The sequence below is a fragment of the Rhopalosiphum padi genome, chromosome 2 (assembly GCF_020882245.1).
Source record: "Rhopalosiphum padi isolate XX-2018 chromosome 2, ASM2088224v1, whole genome shotgun sequence".
NCBI classification, from domain to species: Eukaryota; Metazoa; Arthropoda; class Insecta; order Hemiptera; family Aphididae; genus Rhopalosiphum; species Rhopalosiphum padi.
Window position 1 is genome coordinate 68481106 of NC_083598.1, and position 18494 is coordinate 68499599.

General features: G+C 32.1%; 1 protein-coding gene across 4 annotated transcripts in view; it reads right to left on the bottom strand.

Annotated features, from left to right (window-relative positions):
• Nucleotides 1-103: 103 nt before the first annotated feature.
• The window catches only part of LOC132919807 (low-density lipoprotein receptor-like), a 77889-nt gene continuing 59498 nt past the window's right edge, over nt 104-18494 (bottom strand). The window contains exons 4-16 of one of the 4 annotated variants that reach the window (XM_060981674.1): nt 15031-15153; nt 14415-14641; nt 11680-11941; nt 10738-11001; nt 8755-9055; nt 8317-8535; nt 7824-8178; nt 6831-7029; nt 6395-6466; nt 2042-2160; nt 1724-1879; nt 1508-1525; nt 104-1283 (exon numbers count right to left, since the gene is read on the bottom strand). In XM_060981674.1, coding sequence (XP_060837657.1) covers nt 1239-1283; nt 1508-1525; nt 1724-1879; nt 2042-2160; nt 6395-6466; nt 6831-7029; nt 7824-8178; nt 8317-8535; nt 8755-9055; nt 10738-11001; nt 11680-11941; nt 14415-14641; nt 15031-15153 — 2360 coding nt within the window. In that variant the 3' untranslated portion in view covers nt 104-1238. The remainder of the gene's footprint in view (nt 1284-1507; nt 1526-1723; nt 1880-2041; nt 2161-6394; nt 6467-6830; nt 7030-7823; nt 8179-8316; nt 8536-8754; nt 9056-10737; nt 11002-11679; nt 11942-14414; nt 14642-15030; nt 15154-18494) is intronic. The other 3 variants (XM_060981677.1, XM_060981676.1, XM_060981675.1) reach the window with 3 other exon arrangements.

Sequence of the window (18494 nt, forward strand, 5' to 3'; positions counted from 1 at the left end):
CACTATATGTTTGAGTTTACAAAATGGGACTCACTAATATTTATATTATATAATTTTATAATAATTAATAAATTTAAATATAATTAAAAACAAAAAATCACAGTTATAAATAATATAAACTATATATTTATCTAACGCAATGTTACACATATATAATATATATGTTTTATCATATTTTTACAACCTCGATGACTAATAAATGTTAATAGGTCTTCCTTCACAACATCGTTTTGTAAACCGAGACATGAGTGTGTGTTTGTGCACACCTTCGTTTGAAGAATGTGTGTTTTATTTTAGCGAAAAACAATATACAGTTTTCGAATGAAATAAATCCAATACGCTTATCACTATTTGCTAAGCTTATAACTGATTCCTTTATATGTACATTTATAATAAATTATTTTTTTTATATAATATCCAATTAAAAACACGATTTGTTTGATATATAATAAGACGTTAAGCTTAAAAAATATCTTCAATATATAACGGAACTATAATATATATAATTAAATATAATTAGCTGCTAAATTGACTACTCGACAGTAATGGCGCTAATATATATATATATATAATATATATATTTATTTATACACATACATATATTGTAAATTCCTTATAATTACAATAATTATTTTATATTACTTTTCCAAACAAACCAGAAGGGACAACAAATTTACTGATTAAAATAATTGAACAACGAGCGAACTGATGCAGATCAAAGGATTTCTACTTTTGAGCAACAAACAATAATAAATTAAAAAAAAAAAACTCAATTCATAAATTTTGGCACTTACACCTCAGTCGTTAAAGGCAAACCGCATAGCTTAAATAAAATATTCTTTTTTCTTTTTTTTTTACACAAACATTAATAATATAACTTAAAAAAAAAAATATACAATAGGAACTGTTTCGTTTAAATATTGGCGTGAGGAATAATCATTATATTATTAAATGTATACGAAAAACGCTGGGAAGACTTTGAACAAAGTTATACAACATGAAATTAATAATAATAATAATATTAAAAGAAAGAAAAAATACGGAGAATAAAATAAGTCGTTCGGTAAGTTGAACACTATTTGAGCGCATTTGCGCATGAAATTGGTAACTCGCCAGATATTTCGTTGTGGGCTGGGCACAAATTGCGCTCCGTCGTGAACAACGCGATTTGTAATTTGTTTATTTTTATTTTTTCATTGACTAGTGTTGTGTGCAGAGAAACTAAAACGGTCTATACTTTAGACGTACTCGTTCGTGCCAGGACGAGTCAACGGCTCTTCGGCCTGAAAAAAAAAATAATTAAATCAAATAAACATCGCGTAATTACGTATGAATGTATGATAAACACCATCCCACGCGTGTCGCTTATATTATGTAAATATAAAATTGCACGTGTGGTACATGTTACTAGTTTACTACTACTACTACGACTACTATAACATGAATGAATATGACGTTGTACTTTAATAACATCATATTTCAATATAATATTGATCGGTGGACTTACCGAGTTGTCGTTAAAGAACTAACACGCAGCGTGTAAAAATGCAAAAAAATTAAGAGCAGAAAAGATCGAATATAGCTTAACGGTGTTGCATCGACGATAATATACATATAAGTATAGGTACTTGGCTGTGGTTGTCGGGGGGGGAGGGGGGATGGGCCATGGTGAGGAGGGGGAGAAGGTGTTTCAGGGTCTTTAAATGATAACGTTGAAGTTTACCTCCTCGCCGACAGATGTGGGGTATACCCTCGCCGGTTGATACTGACTCTTCTCCAGCGTGAACTGGTCTTCGGTTGTTTTCCTGTAGATCGGGTTGTCAAAGTTCATGCTGGTCACGTTGCGATGCAAGTAGTGCCGGTACAACAGGAAAGCGCCCTGGAATATATATAAAAAAAAATGATCGAGTATTAGAGGCGCTGATCGCGTGATGACCGTGTAGCGCGTCATAGGTATACCGCGGTATCTGTATATTATAGCTAGACTACCGCGATATACCTAACGGTCCGAGGGGGTCGGGCGGGATGCGGGCTCACTCACCAGGGCTGCGAGAGTGATCAATAGCGAGCCGGAGAATATTATTATGGCGGCTATGAGTCCGCTGTCCTCTGGTTCGGTGTGGTCGTTGACGTTTACTTCCGTCATCGTTCTGTTCGTATCTGCAACGAGAGCGAACGGGCGTTATAACGTATCGCCAATGGACGTGCGGGGAATTGCAAACAACATGATCATATTATAATATATTATGTTTATACAACTATACACAGAATGAAGTCGGTCAATATATCGTACAATATATTATTATGACCAGCACCGCCACCAAAAGAAAAACATAAATAGTAATAAAAATATTATATAATATTATATTAAATAGTGCACTAAAGCAGCCGATGACGACACGTATAATAGGTAGGTAATACATAATACCAATAATAATAGACCGAAGTAAAATAAAATGTACCGTACCTATTGGTAATTATTGGTATTTAAAAATAAAATAATATGATTTATAAGACGGTATAACAATAATAATAATATAATACGCATAAAACATATATAGATACAACGTCACAACGAGCGAATTCACTGGAGGTGAGAAATCTCATCTGGTCAGCATAATAGAACTCATAGAAGGTTTTTGATGACCGGTTGCGCGCTTTTCAGACAATATGAAAAAAAATTTAAAAAATGCCTTTCCAGAAAGCGCGGGCAGTGCGTCTTCAATATAATACGCAATATATTTATACATATTATAATATATACGATGTACGTACAGCCGACGATGACGAAAAGCCGTTCATAGAGGATCACGAGACTCTATGAAAGCACTTACCGTTTTTTTGTTTTGTGTTTTTGACCGCAAACAATGGGAACGACTGGTAAATACTAATGCAAAAACTATGTATATATATATATTACACCTAATATACACAGTACTACAGTAGCAAATATGTTATCGAAGTTATGTGTTACTATTAATACTGTTGTCGTTATTACACGTGTTTCACTCAAAAACCAAACAAAATAGATCTCCCGACAGATATTATAATATTATATTGTTACGATGACTTTGTTATGCACACTACACTACGACTGTCGGACGAGAAGAATACACTGACTGCGGGCGAGGCGCGCGTGTATATAATGCGTAGGTATATACATGCACAATAATATTAATAATATCATAATATTATACTGCACACGAGCGCGCAGCGTCGGTTCCGTCAAGGACTCCTATGCGAGCGATTCGATTTTATTATTTTACTTCCCGATGCGGATTCCAAGGGCATTTACTACATAACAGTCTCTCTCACCGGTCTCCGCAGTTGTATGGAACTCTCCGAACAGGCAAGCAACGTACACACCTAATATACCTATTACGAATAAATTATACAGTCGCGATAGTTGCGCGCACAAATATATACACATAAATATTAAAATATATATACTACTCTACAGGTATCTATATATAATATTATTATATACGACTGCTGTTAACATATTACATATATGCGACGTTTTTTTTAACTATACATATAATATATATATATTATACGCGTATTGCTATTATTATAGCTCTATTGATGAACCTCCACCATACTGCAGAAGACACGCGTATAGTATATAATAATAATGATATAATATGATATATATATATTTATTTAGCGTGTATTATCAAACAAATTATAAGCCATAATATTATTGTGTCGCATACTGCAGATATACGACTACTTTTGTGTCTTTTGGGAGCGACTACGAGAGTGCGCAACTCGCGGAGAAATGACGTCGCACCCGACTCGTTGGGTTGCTATTTCGGTACAATGCGTGCAATGTGTGTATATATATTAGGTACTGTGCGTGCTCATGCATTTTCAGAAGTGCGTATTAGGGTCTATGACGTGTATTGTGTTATTGTTATTTTTAAAAGTGCAAATTATTTATATATAATATAATATACAGGACGGAACGCCGGACGTCGCCAGATTAGATAGTCAGACGACTCCCGCCGAACGTGACTATATAGTATAGAGAAAATCTCATTTGAACCATAACACATTTCCTTTAATATAAGGTATTTATTAGAATACGTGTAAAAAATAATTTATACATTTATATAGTGGATTGAGTTATAAAGTCGATTGTTGACTTATTATTGAATATTATTTAAGTTTTAAAGTTTGACTGTACCGTACTGTCAAGTCCTAATACGAGTATATTACATGTACGCGGTAAATACGTATAACTAATTAACTAAATACACGTATTTAGTGCGTTATAGCCGTATGTTCATTTCGTCTTTGCTGATGCTTGTTCAATAGTATGCATTACGCGTCGCAGAGTTTATAAATTATAATAATAATATTATATTATATTAAAATATGTTCGCGGAACTGAGAGATATTTCGTGGCACATGCATTTTATATTGTTGAATTATAGCGTATACAGTCAGCGAAATTTTTTTCTCAACAGAATTTCATAAATCACTGTATCCGCCTGTGTCTTAAACATTGTTTCCCAGCTATATGCCACTCGATCCTAAATGGTTTTTGTTTTTACCGGTCGCCGAGCAGACGAAACCAATACGGTACTATCCAATTTGAAGTTTGATTCACAAAGGAATATTGTAAACGAGTTCTTTGTGGCTTATGGTTTGACGTTTTATTTTATCCTATATACATTTGAACGAATGCGAATGCATATTTTGTATTTGGGCATCACTGGGTTCTTGATTTAAAAGTTGAAATAAATTATTTTTAAATTGTGGCAAGTCATATTATTATAATAGCATACGTGATTTCTAGTTAAAAAGCTATAGTCAGTCGCAAAGAGAAAAAAATGTCTATGCTAATAGCATGTAAATTATTGAACAATAAATCATTCCGATGGAATTCACTTATTTTGAGTTATTTAACATTCTAAATTATAATATATTACTGCATAATAAGTATACTTTTTAAATATTTCAAAGTTATTTTTTCTGAAGCTCAAAGTTTTAAGTTTTAAGTGAATTCTTTAAATATGAAAATAATATAGTGACTCTTTTATTTTAAAGGAAAACTAAAATGACCCTCGAAGTGATGAAAATAAATAAAGTTTAACGGTGAGCGAGATCACGAGATTTTAACACGCATTTATTACTTTCTTGCGACCTCGGGAAGTTTTCTGATTGTTCGGGATGGTGTGAGCCGAAAGAGAGCTAAATAGGTATATATCCTTCGAAACTCATAAAACAAAACCCACAGTGATATTGCCGCATATTGATCAGTATAATAATATAATATAGTAGTCTGCAGTTATTACTGTCACGTACTTGGTTTGAAGGAAAATATAAAGTTTTATTTTTCAAAATTGCATTGATGTGGCAAACTTTAAACAGCTACAGAAAAGCGTATACAAAACACTGTCGACCGTTCAATTTCCGATTTAAAATGTATATTGAGACAATCCAAACCCATCGACGTGGCGCGTCGTTATAAATATAAATAATATAATATATACACGAATTTATTCCGATTCACGGTTTTCCTCAACACCATCGGTTTAGTTTTAACCAGATAGTAAACACATTACAGGTAATAAAAATGTAATATTTTTAAGTGGTTAACGAGAAAAACGACGTTTTACCCGTATATTAGAATATATTATTATAGAGACAGGCGAAGAGAACACAAAAATGTACAAGGTATAACCAACCACCGCAAGCGTGTGTATATTATAACGCATGATATGAATATATACATTATACATAATTTTGGAATGGGCAAATAAAGTATTTTAAAATATTGTTTGTAAATACACATAATACATTTAACATATTTGAAACATTAAAGATACATTTACTAAATCAAAAACATACATTTTTCTTTTTTTCAATTGTTTACCATGCCCGTTATGAACTATTATATGAATTGAGCTATTATATTATTTTTTAAGACTACATGTGGTATAGCATAAAAATAAATACAACGTTTTCTTAGTAGCTATAATGGTACATTTTGTTATTAATTACTTTTGTGAATAAGAAATATGTTTTATGTGCGACTGCAACAATGGAATTTAATTCGTTTTATATTATTATCAATATAATAGGTACGAGTAATAAAAACCTTTTATAATATTTTATGAGGTCAGGTCAAAGGCTGCAACAATTTAGTACGTATTTAATCTTTTTTGAATATAATATGTGTATATTTAGTATTTTAGACACATAGAATGTATTTATTTTGTGCTTGGGGTATGAATAGTAAAATACTTTGCCCATTCCTGTAGTATAATATATATATTATACATATTGCATTATGATATTATGTAGAAGTTTTGCACAGAAGAAAGAAGATATACATTAATATGTACACAGGTTTTCGTCCACGGATATTGATATATGTACTCACTTATCGGCGTAACATTGGCTTTTTTATAAGGTCTGTGTTTCGTGTGTTTGGATAAAACCGTTTTGTTCTTAACTGTAAAATTATTCAACCAAAAAACAAATGACGATGAAAAACAAAAACAAAAAAATAAAAACGATCAAAAAAAAAAAAAAACGTAATTCTAACTAATAATAATTATCATCACAGCAATGTCCACTCGGAAGAAAAATCAATCAATCAATCAAATACTATAATATTAGTGTTACAAAAATATATAAATAAAAATATTATAATATGGTTGAAAAAAACAATATTACCGTTACCGCGCACGCTCTTGGCGGGCGCAAAACTGCGTGTACGGAGCTACGAATATTTTAAGTGTCGCGATAGTTGTACAAATTATAATACCTATTGTGTATATCGAACAAAATTATGTAATAGCAGTAACGACGCTTACCTTCTTCGGCGCACATCAGACCGTCGGACATCAGCATCAGACCGTTGGGACAAGAGCACGAGATTTTCGGCGACTTGCTGTTGATTTGAGGTGCCGGCAGGCACAGATGAGAACAGTGGCCGTTGACGGCGGCGCAGTGGTTCACGCCGTCCGGTTGCCTGTACGGGTGATAGACGTGCACCACCATTGGGTTCTGAGTCTGAAACGACATTATAACGTTGATATATAATACATATATACGTATAAATTGACATCGTTTTGACTAAGGTCGCCGCGATCGTATGATATATGCAGGAAATTTGAGATCGGTATTCGTAGGAGACTGGAGAGGAGTACATAATCGAGACTTTTAGGTGGTCGTTGTGGCACAAATTATAAAATATAATTACACCGATACCAAAAGGAAAACGTGTAAGAGGGAAAGTCAGGTCTCAGTCCATTACACTCCCCACCCTAGATACATTCGTTACGACGAGGTGAGATGTTCGACTTTGACGACTATTTTGAATTCGCTACATTGTTGTTTTTAATAAGAATTTTAAAACGGAACGATAAATTTTAATTTATAAACTAGCGTTTTCGTGCACTTAGTGTGCCCGTTCAGAATGCATTCGTGTTAAATTTGGTTGTCTAATGCTAACATTTAGCGTAACAAGTGTGTATAAAAATAATATATTTGGTTTTCTGACTTGGTGTGTAGATGATATTTCCGACATATAAACTTTACATAGCTGTCCCGCCTGACGTTGCCTGTGCAAATGTTTTTGATATTTTAAGTTACATTTTTTAAAAATTATTTTTCACTCGGGTTAGGTCCGTGTTAGACTAATAAGAGGGGTATAGAACATATATATAAATATTTTCTGAGCTTACACGGGAGCAAATAACAGCTGTAGTTGTGCTCGTGCACTTCGTTACGTATTAAAATTACGCCTGTTATGTGGTTCAAACTTGGTTTAATTGGTTATATATACAATATAAAGATTACATTACCATGTGCAGGGCGGTGACCGTGGTGATGTTGGAACCGTTAAACTTGTTAGCCTTGATTATCGCCTTTTGGTTCCAGTCGGACCAATACAGCGAGTCCTCGAACGTGGATATGCTGAACGGGTGCGGTAGCCAAGTGGTGCTGAACAAGACCAGGCGCCTTTGGCTGCCGTCGAAGTTGCACGACGATATGGTGTGCAGCTTGGCGTCCACCCAGTACAGCCGGCCGGACACCAGGTCCAGGGTAATGCCGTTTGGCCATTTCACGTCAAACGAGGCGATCACCTCGCGGTGTGTGCCGTCCATTCCGGCCCGTTCAATTTTCGCGTTGCTACCCCAATCGCTCCAGTACAGCCACCTACCAATGAACGCGTTTGTTGCGCATTTAATAATATATTATCAGTCATCATGGTGTGACGGAAAAATGGGCTGAGTTTGCGTTTTGTTTAGATGATGGGGGGGGGGAGGTAGAGATAGCGTTGTCTTTGTAAATTACCCGTTGAGTGGATCTACGGCTATAGACCTGGGCTCCTTCAGTTCCGACCTGAAAAGCGTCTTTTGCATGTTGCCTTCGAAGTTGGCCAATTCAATCGAATCCCTGTCGGCGTTCGTCCAATAAATGTGCCCGTAAATCCAGTCCACGGCTAAACCGTCAGCTGATGACAAGCCGCTTTCCACTACGATCGATCGTTCTCGACCTTCGTCGATCGGCGCTCTGGGAAGAACAATAAAAGTAAAATCCACACATAGACGACCGAATTAACAAATCAATTATTTATTACATTATACACTATCGATTTTGAAGCCACCGGCCAATCGAAGTACCAAAATTGGTAGACAGTTTTATTTATACCGGTGTTTTTATCATTGACGTTTTGAAAATAAGCGTAAGAATATTGCGGATATATGGCTGTATTATAATATTATCACTTACTTGTAAATTTTCTTTTCGGATACGTCTCCCCAGAATATCATTCCGGTGCGGAATACAAAATCGATGGCGGTGGCAGATTTCGTGCTGTTGATTATGGCGGACATCTCGTGATGATCTAACGATATTTTCCGTATATTGTGTTGCATGGAGAATAAGAGCGACGCGTGTCCTTCCATCGCCTTGCATCTAGTGTGATCTTGCGGGTCCCGCAGGTATCCCGGCTCGCATTCGCATTTGTACGTACCTTTTTCGTTGATGCATATTTGTGAACAACTGCCTTCGATCTCGCATTCGTTCACGTCTAAAAATTTTAATATTGCACGATTAATAACCATAACCATGTCGGGGACACCCCAGTAAGTAGATTTATTGGTTCGATATAAAAATATTTAGTGTTACACACACTGAGTTTTAAAATGTGTTCCTGTAGGTTAATAAATTATGTGTATAGGTTCGACTTTACCATCCTGATATTATGAATATTTTATCAGATCTATAAACCCCGGTATCATCATAATATTGCATGTGGTTATTATTTTTGCTTTTACAGTATGAAATCGTGGTCTGAAAATTTAATTTATTATAATGAATTCCGATTTTTCATTTTTTGCATATTCGAGACAAGACTTAATGACTAATATTATGAATATATATTATTTCACGTCACGCAAATGGATTTACAAAAATAGAGATAACCCAGTTTCCCTTGACGTTCAAATAAATATCTCGGACACGTAAAAATAAAGTAGAGTCTGTAAAAATCTAACCAACATTTAACGGGAGTTGTCAGCGTTATCATTTCTAGCACATAACGAGTTTGGGCGAAACCAGAAATTATGTATAGGTTAGATAGGTATATTTATAGTTTTTTGTTATATTTGTTTCCTTATTAATTGGATATAATTTTTTTATTTACACGAATTAATACGAACCAATATGATGGCTATATGGGTCCTATACGTGTATCATTATCGACTCCCAGTGCCGCCATAAAAATATTAAGGCATCAGTGTATAAATACTTTAGTGTTATAAATTATATTCATCTATTTAAATTTGTATACAATTCTGATTTTTATCAGATTACTTTTCTTGTACAAATTTAGAATACGTATAATCAATACACATTCATAATATTTCATAGGTGATCATGTTGCAGCTAGTAATTGTTAGGAACTATTTACTTTTAAAATATGCGATTTTTTAAAGCGTTATAATTCTAAAAATATTATATTTAAAAAAATGTATATGATAGTTCATCAGCTACTGAATCAAACCACGGCAAATGTGAGTGACACATTTATTAGATAAATGTAAGTATAATAACTATTATTATATTATTATCATAGTATGTACATTGATAATCGTTCTAATTACTTTTGGTTTCGTTGAATATTATTGTATTTAAAATTATAAAATCGATGTATTTTCATCGTTTGTTTTTTATTTAAGATTATGCTTTAAAAAACCATGCGTGAGAGAAAACGGTTTGCAGGTTCCTGAAATTGTGAAATATATTTAAATAAACGAGACTGTTCAAAATTGAAATTAATTTAAACTGCATCATCGATATAATACGATAATCGGTGACATATCTGACGCAGTTTGTGGAGGCCAGCGACTATAACCATTAACCGATGATACTACATGGCTTAGGCTTATTGCGTATATAACAGTTTTCTGACGGCGCAACATCGTAAGAAATTGACGTTTAACACCGAATAATCACGTATTCGAGGGAGACCACCTGTCGATTAGCTCTATACCCAAGTCGAAGGGGGGGGGGGGAATAAATAGATAGGGATAAGTACTGTGCAAAATATCAGATGAGCGTTTATAATTAAATTATACCCCACTCGAGGTATACATAAGCCGACGATTAGACCCGAGGGTTGAACTTGTACATTATACTATAGGACGACGTCGACAATGATGATATTAATAATAATAATAATAATAATAAAAAGAAAATTACGATACAAACCGTCACATGTGTTGTTGTTGATGAGCTTGTAGCCGGGCTTGCAGGCGCAGCGGAACGTGTGTGGTAAATCGATACAGAGCTGCGAACAGCCTCCGTTGTTGATCAAACATTCGTTCACGTTGCACGCTTCCTGTTCCTCGTCCTCGAACCCGGGACAGTCCATGTTCTTATCGCACACTTTCTCCAAGGGTATGCATATGCCGCCCGTCTCGTCGTTGCCGCAATCGAACTCCGTGAACGGGTCGCATTTGTGCACCGGTTCTTCTGATATAACGAAGACGGCTGATTAAGCAATTTTATAAACTAAGTTTTTCATAACGAATAATTATATATCGCGACCCTTAATCAGTGTGATTTAAAGTGATTGCACCAGTTCAATCACTTAAAGAATAATTTTGTGGATTAATTTTTCAGGACCAATGATTACAAAGAAATTAGCGATTATATATTAGCAACCCGAGTTCTCAAATTAATTTTAAAATTGAATATGTTATAATTAAAAACTAATTTTAAGTCTTGTTATAAATGTGTATTAGATTATATGTTTTTTCGTCCGATTCCGGCGGTATCTTTAACATAATATATTTGTACGAAATCGGATATCATTTTTAGAACGATCCGAACGTTTCATTTAAAATGTTAAAGCATATCCGCTGAATCCCTAGATCTTTGTATGATAATATGCTATTTTAATATGCATATGTAGTAGTTTTTTTGTTGATATTCACTTCGTTTATTCCGAACAGAAGATAACAAATAAATATATAATAACCATAACATCGTCGCGTGTGTACTACCATATACATAATATACATATAACGGCAAAGAAATGCTTTTACCGACAGCCGCTTACGAACGCGGGTCGCGCGCGAAACACTGATATTAAACCGGTATGGCGGTGCGATTTAAATATTATATTATTATAACGTGCGGCGGACTCACTGCAGTTTTCTTCGTCGCTACCGTCGGCACAGTCGGGCGTACCGGAACAGTGGAGGAATCCGGGAATGCACGTGTTGTCCCGGCAACGGAACTGGTCGGACCGACAAGTGGTGTTGTGGCATCGGTGCGGCGCTTCGTCGGATCCGTCGGCGCAGTCCACGCTGCCGTCGCACACCCACGACTGTATGACGCAGTGGCTGTGGTCGTCGCACTCGAACTCGGAAGAACGGCACTGCGACACTCTGGTAGTTTCGGCGCAACCCTGTGTGTGTGTAAAGTATATAATGTATATAAATCGGAACCGATCGTGACAAGACGCAGTACATCGTAATCTGTGGTATATCATCGGTATTACAGTTTGTTATATACGCGCCAATACACTCGACCAGAACGACCAGATGTGGCCGCGGCGCGGGGGAGTATAGTTCATAAGTAAACCAAATTCAAATTATTCTTAAATAAGATTGCAGAGCAAAAAACATTGTTTGAAAACCTTTCAAAGTTGCTTTGAACCTCGAATCCGAATTGGATCGACAAACGTATATATAATATATATGTATATAATATTGTTCAATGTTTAAACTTTACTCCCAGAGATTAAATAAATTAACCTCCCACTCCAACACTGCAACTTATAATAAAATAAATATTTTTTAGGTCGATGAATGTTTACTAAAAAGTATTAAATTAAATATCAATTATTTTGTCCAAAGTTCGTCAAAGTTTAACTTACCAATATTTCTAAATAAAAAATTGAAAATTATAATTAATTAAAGATTATTATAATTTACATAAAAATGTATAATATACTTAAGTTATTTAAGTTATTATATAAATTATTGATCGATAATCATAGAACATTTTTTATTGAATTGTATTCACAATCTATTTCAATGGTTCGCTATACACATGATTCCGTACATATATATAAATAAAATACAAACGTATAAACTATGTTAAGATAAATGATTTATTTAATTAAATTAAACCATATAGTAAAACACAAATTGTTGAAGTCTTACATTATTTATTTTTAAGATGACTAGTTAAAACAAGAAAATCACCGAGGAACTCATATGTTTTTTCGAATTATTAATGTTTAAGATATTGCGAATGATTGTGTATAAAAATATTATTATGATTTATGATAATGTATAATTACTTAAATATTAAATATGTATCATGGCAATAATAGTTCGTGGTTAAAATAATCTAATTTCATTCTATGCATATCTACACCGTAGTCGTCAGAGAAGTGCAATAATTTTTGGGTATTTCATAATTTTTCATGGGATTTCAGCTAAAGGTATCTACTCGTAATATGCGTGTATTAATGTATTATAATATATTATATTATTAAATCATTATATTTATTGTAGGATACCGAATGATGCATCCACGACACTGGTGTAGCGAATTAGCCTATCCAGAACACCGTTTTACCACGATGGTTACGTATTTTTGAAATTTATATGAACGTACTTACAATATTTTAACAGCATATTCTATTATATCATTAAACGTTTTGTAAATCAAAATTGTTGTTATCGTGATTGGTGTAAATTATTAAGTAATGAACAATGATGTAAAATACTCGTCATACAGCCGTAATATAATTTACTAAATATGTGATTTTAGTCAATAGTTATTGTTGTGTGAACTACTTGCCATTCCATTTCTCGTGTACAAAATGTGAAATGTCTATATTAATAGGAACCGTTTTTGAGAAATAATTATTGCACGATCTTTGAAATTTGAACTCTCGCATTCACGCTCATTAGAACTTATGCATACATCAAAAGAAAAGAGCCTACTTCAAGTCTCAATGATTTCAAATATGATGAGAACTTGGGCGTTGAATTCTTTGAACTTGCGGTCGGAAATTATTATAACGAAAATGTAAAAATCCTAAATGTATACGTAGAATTTTCATAATGTTAATAAACATTCAAATAAGCATAACAATTGCGTTTGCTTTTGTTAATATAGTATATAATTTCCTATTTTCCTTTATAATATGTATATGAGTAAAGCTGGTTGTAATATTCTCGAAAAAATTGTTTTTAGGCTTTAAAAATAACAATGAATACAAATTATTAATTTTGTTCCATCATAATAATTGTTGTTTCCCGTTGTAATAAATATTAAAACGGACTCCCGTGTCACTTAATATTTTTTTACAGTTTTTAAAGCAACTCACAATAATAGGTAGGAAAAAAATAAAATGAAAAATGAAAATGTATAAATTGTTTAACGATTTCAATAAAGATAATTTTTATATTTATGGCGATAATTATTGTTATATTTCGACGATAACAATAATAGTTTCCAAAAAAGTCAAATTCCCAAAAATAAAAAAATAATAACAAACCTATATAATAATTATATAACGATTTAGTTAATGAATATATCGTGTGATTTTTAACTATGTACTTATATACTCATACGGTCACATTATAGTTTCTTTGGTCCTACTAAAAGTTAAATGCACATCAAGCTTTACATGTGGCAAATTTATGTATCGATACGCGATAGGATGCAATGAACACTATAAAATTATCGTCGTATAATAATAATATTATACATTTTATAAATTGTTTTTATACCTCGATAACTGATAAGGTACATGGCTCCAGAATAGTATCTACTCACAAAACCATTAATTGTCTCGAGAAATTATTTTTTTAGGCAACTATATAATAAATGTACTCAACAATGATCAGTTCATCACTTACGATTTCGTCAGTTTGGTCGGTACAATCGAAGTCGCCATCGCAACGCCAGTTCAACGTGATGCAAGTGTTGTCTTTGACGCACGCGAATTCGGACTCGGAACAGGTGATGTTGGGACAGTTGAGCTCATCTGTGCCGTCTTGACAATCGTCGTCTCTGTCGCACACCCAAATCTTTTGAATACACTTTCCGTTGCCACACGTAAACTCATCGTCTCTACATGTTTCGTCTACAGTAGACAGAAATAATGTTAAAAAACAAAAAACAACAACAAGCGATTAGCTACGGCGGTTGTATTATACACTTTACATATATATTTGTAAGTAAAAAAAATATATATGTGTAGGGGCTCAAAAATAATTTATTATGATATTAAATTGATAATTAGCGGATATTAAAGTCAAAGATATTAAGAAGAGAATTGTATCCAACCGACACCAAGAAAAATTGATATTATAAAATATACGTAAGAATAATAACAAAATTAAATATAAATATAATGATGATATATATTAAATAGGCAGGTATGAATGTGATGGTATGTATAAACGAATCGTCATATTTGAAGGGAGAAGAATGGGGGGAAAAAAATCAAAAAGTTATCGTTTCGTCGCTTACTGCACTCCTTCTCGTCCGAGCCATCCGAACAGTCGGGATTGCCGTCACACATCCATGTCAGCGGAATGCACTCGCCTTTGGCTTTACGGCAAGTGAACTCATCCGTGTTGCATACTCGTTTTTCTGAAATCACAACACAACAATACGTTCGTACAGATTCATGCAAATAATGATGTTAAATGATGGACGCCAATGATGATTCAATAACTACTCCATTATATGATATTATTTTCAAATGATTTACATACATCTATAATACTGTGTGTCATGCTTGTGTGTGTTATTGTGTTACTTTGATTTAGTATTGTGTACAAAGGTGTTTTTATAAATATTTATTATATATTATTAAACGAGAAGGTACATGTGATGACATAAATACATTCATATGGTTCAAAACAAATATATAATCTTATTTAATAAAATGATCAAATTATATATAATATGTAGGCGTTATACGATTGTGTATATTTAGTATTTCTATACAAGACATTATATATACAGTAGTCGGCCGATGTATTTTTTAGACTTAAGGAAAAGGGACATAGAAGTTAGACCAAATCGAATTGTTTTTTATATGTAATTATACGTTCATACATGTTTCCTCACTGTAAAAAGTATTTTTTAGTACATCAGTAATAATCTGGAAACTATCAAAAACTTAATCCGGGTTCGTATTGGAGTTTTAAAGAAATCGATTGATTGTTAAACGTCTTATTGTATGATGTTAAGTATAATTCGTAGTTTCTGACCTATACGTAGTAAATATAGGTATCTAAATATTTTAAACGATTTACCATCAAACAGATCTATCCACCAACAACAAACGTGGCTTTAAAACAGTGCAAACGGTCTATATACTATTAAACCCAACAATTTTATAAATAATTTACGAAAAAACTTTTTTTTTATTATTATTAAAAATTGGAAAGAATAAAATTTATATTATATCTTAACCGCAATATATTTTTGAAATCAAACAAATATGACGAATATTGTCTGAGATAAATAAACTGTACATAATTTATCATCTGATTTAAACAATCCCCTGTACTTATATTGTAAAAAGTAAGAACAAAGATAACAAATTAAAAAAGTTTATCGTTTACACTATTATTCCTGCATTTTATGCTTAGAAGATAATAATCATCATATTTACAACTATTAAATTAAAAAAACTTAAGGCTTAATAATAAATAATAATGCCGTTTTTAAACTTTACCTTTGTTAGGTAATAAAGATTTATTATAACAGAAATTATATATATGAAAAATAATATGTCTTATCTATGGAATTGTATGAACGGCAAACATCGTAAAAAATTTAATTTGAAAAGCAAGTAGTATAATAAATTCTACGTTTTTTGAGCAAACGAGGAATAATTTATTGTTTTATTTACTAGTACATGTACATATTTTTTATACTATAAATGTAGTGAATATATCTGTACTCTGTTTGTCGAGATATTGTGGTTACTTCACGCATACAACTGTGATCAAGGAATGTGGAGGTTGGTTGTTGCAGCAGCTAGGGCGCAACGCGTTTTGACTTGTGAGTACCAGCATTGGGTACGAAAAATAAAATAGTAAAATTACAGTTATTCTTTAGTTCCTGCTTACGAATATTAAAAGTAAACAAAAATGCCATTTTTTCGAGTATATAATATATACTAAATATATAAATAAATTTCATAATACCCTATTTTTGTGTTGTTATTTTAATGGAATTTTGATAATCATATTGCTTCTAAAATTACTATTGATGAGAATTTTTTTAGATGACATTTAGGTACCTATGTAAAATAATGTATTGAATTGAGATCTAAATTAAAAAATAAGACGATGCTTATACATACATGTTTACAATTTAGAGTTTGACATTTCAGTTCAAGGTCTAAGGACTAAACCTAACCAGGATCTAAGATCTAACCTAACCAGGTACGTGAAAAATGTTTGGAATAGTTATTTATACACAAGGGCAAAATAAATTTGATATAATTTGATAATATAATTAATGTGACCCATTAAATTAACTACTAACTACGTATATTTTGTTATAATCATGTATGCCTTAGTTAAATACAACTTTACACTCAAGTAGTAGAATGAAATTGAATAATAAGCTTTCCTGTAATCAATGTCAAAACGTCATGCTAGGTGGAAAATTGAGAAACAAAAATAATATCAATAACCTGACCGTTCATAAGAAAACGTTTTATTTTTGTAAAGCTTTTATTTGCAATACTTATATCGTTGTTGAGAACAACAATAGGAAATTTTCGTATTAGGTTTCAGTTGTAAAATAAAGCAATGTGTAAGCACAAGGAAAAAAATAACTTAATGTTTTCAAGTAGTAAGGTCCTCTTCAAAACATTTGATTCCTTCTTATACAGTTGTCATATACAGTCACGAACGGGAGTGAAGGACGTTTTGAGAATAACATATAAAAATAAAAGTAAATAAAACCTGCCTTCATTTCATCAACCATTGCGATGAAAATCGTGTCTGGAGTGACAAACTACAATAGTTTTAAATCATAAAAATGTTTTTGGGGAAATATAAAAATACTTTTGTATATAATATATAAATAATAATAACGTTTGCACATTTATAAATGGTTTAGTGAAAAATATAACTACAATAAACAATCAAAATAAATTAAATACAATATTGTTTTAAATATGAGTAAAAGGAAGTACATATTACATGGTGAAAAGAACGTTTTACGATAGAATTGGTAACAAAATATTAAACCTATGGACTGTTTTCAATAGAAAATTAAAAAATAATAATAATAATTGTAATCAAACATGTATTCACCCGGTTGTTATTTAATATTTTTGTGATTAACGTTAGAAATTTATATCTCCGAAAAATATCAACAAAATACGGTAAAATATATAAAAAAAACAGGCTTAATGGATTTTTCATCGCATAAAATAAACGTTAGGTATTTCAATGAAAAAAGATATACATTTTTAGAAAAAAAAGTTATTTCAAAAGATTGTTATTTATTTTTTTGGTACTCAAAAATGTAATATAATATTCTAATATTTAGTTTAACATCCAGATAATATTCAATAATTAGAAGTAACTAGTAAGTATACAATTATTTTTAAATTCAAAAATAAGAACGAAGTTATAGGAAAAATATTTAATTTAATTTAATTTAAGTTACCTATATAGCATAATTATAATATTATGTCATGCCAATCAGTAATGATTATATTATAGTGATCAATAGTAACTATTAGCAAATGAAACAAAGAAATATAAAATACGAAATATTCAACTAAATAGATTATAAGAAGTCTATAAAGTATATAGTAAAAAAACTTATTGTAAATGGAAATATATTACAACCTATAGCTATATTGACTACTATATTGTCTAATATGTATTATACTTTATGCACGTATAATAATAAGCCAACCAACTCAATTTAAAAATTCACTCACACGACTTTAC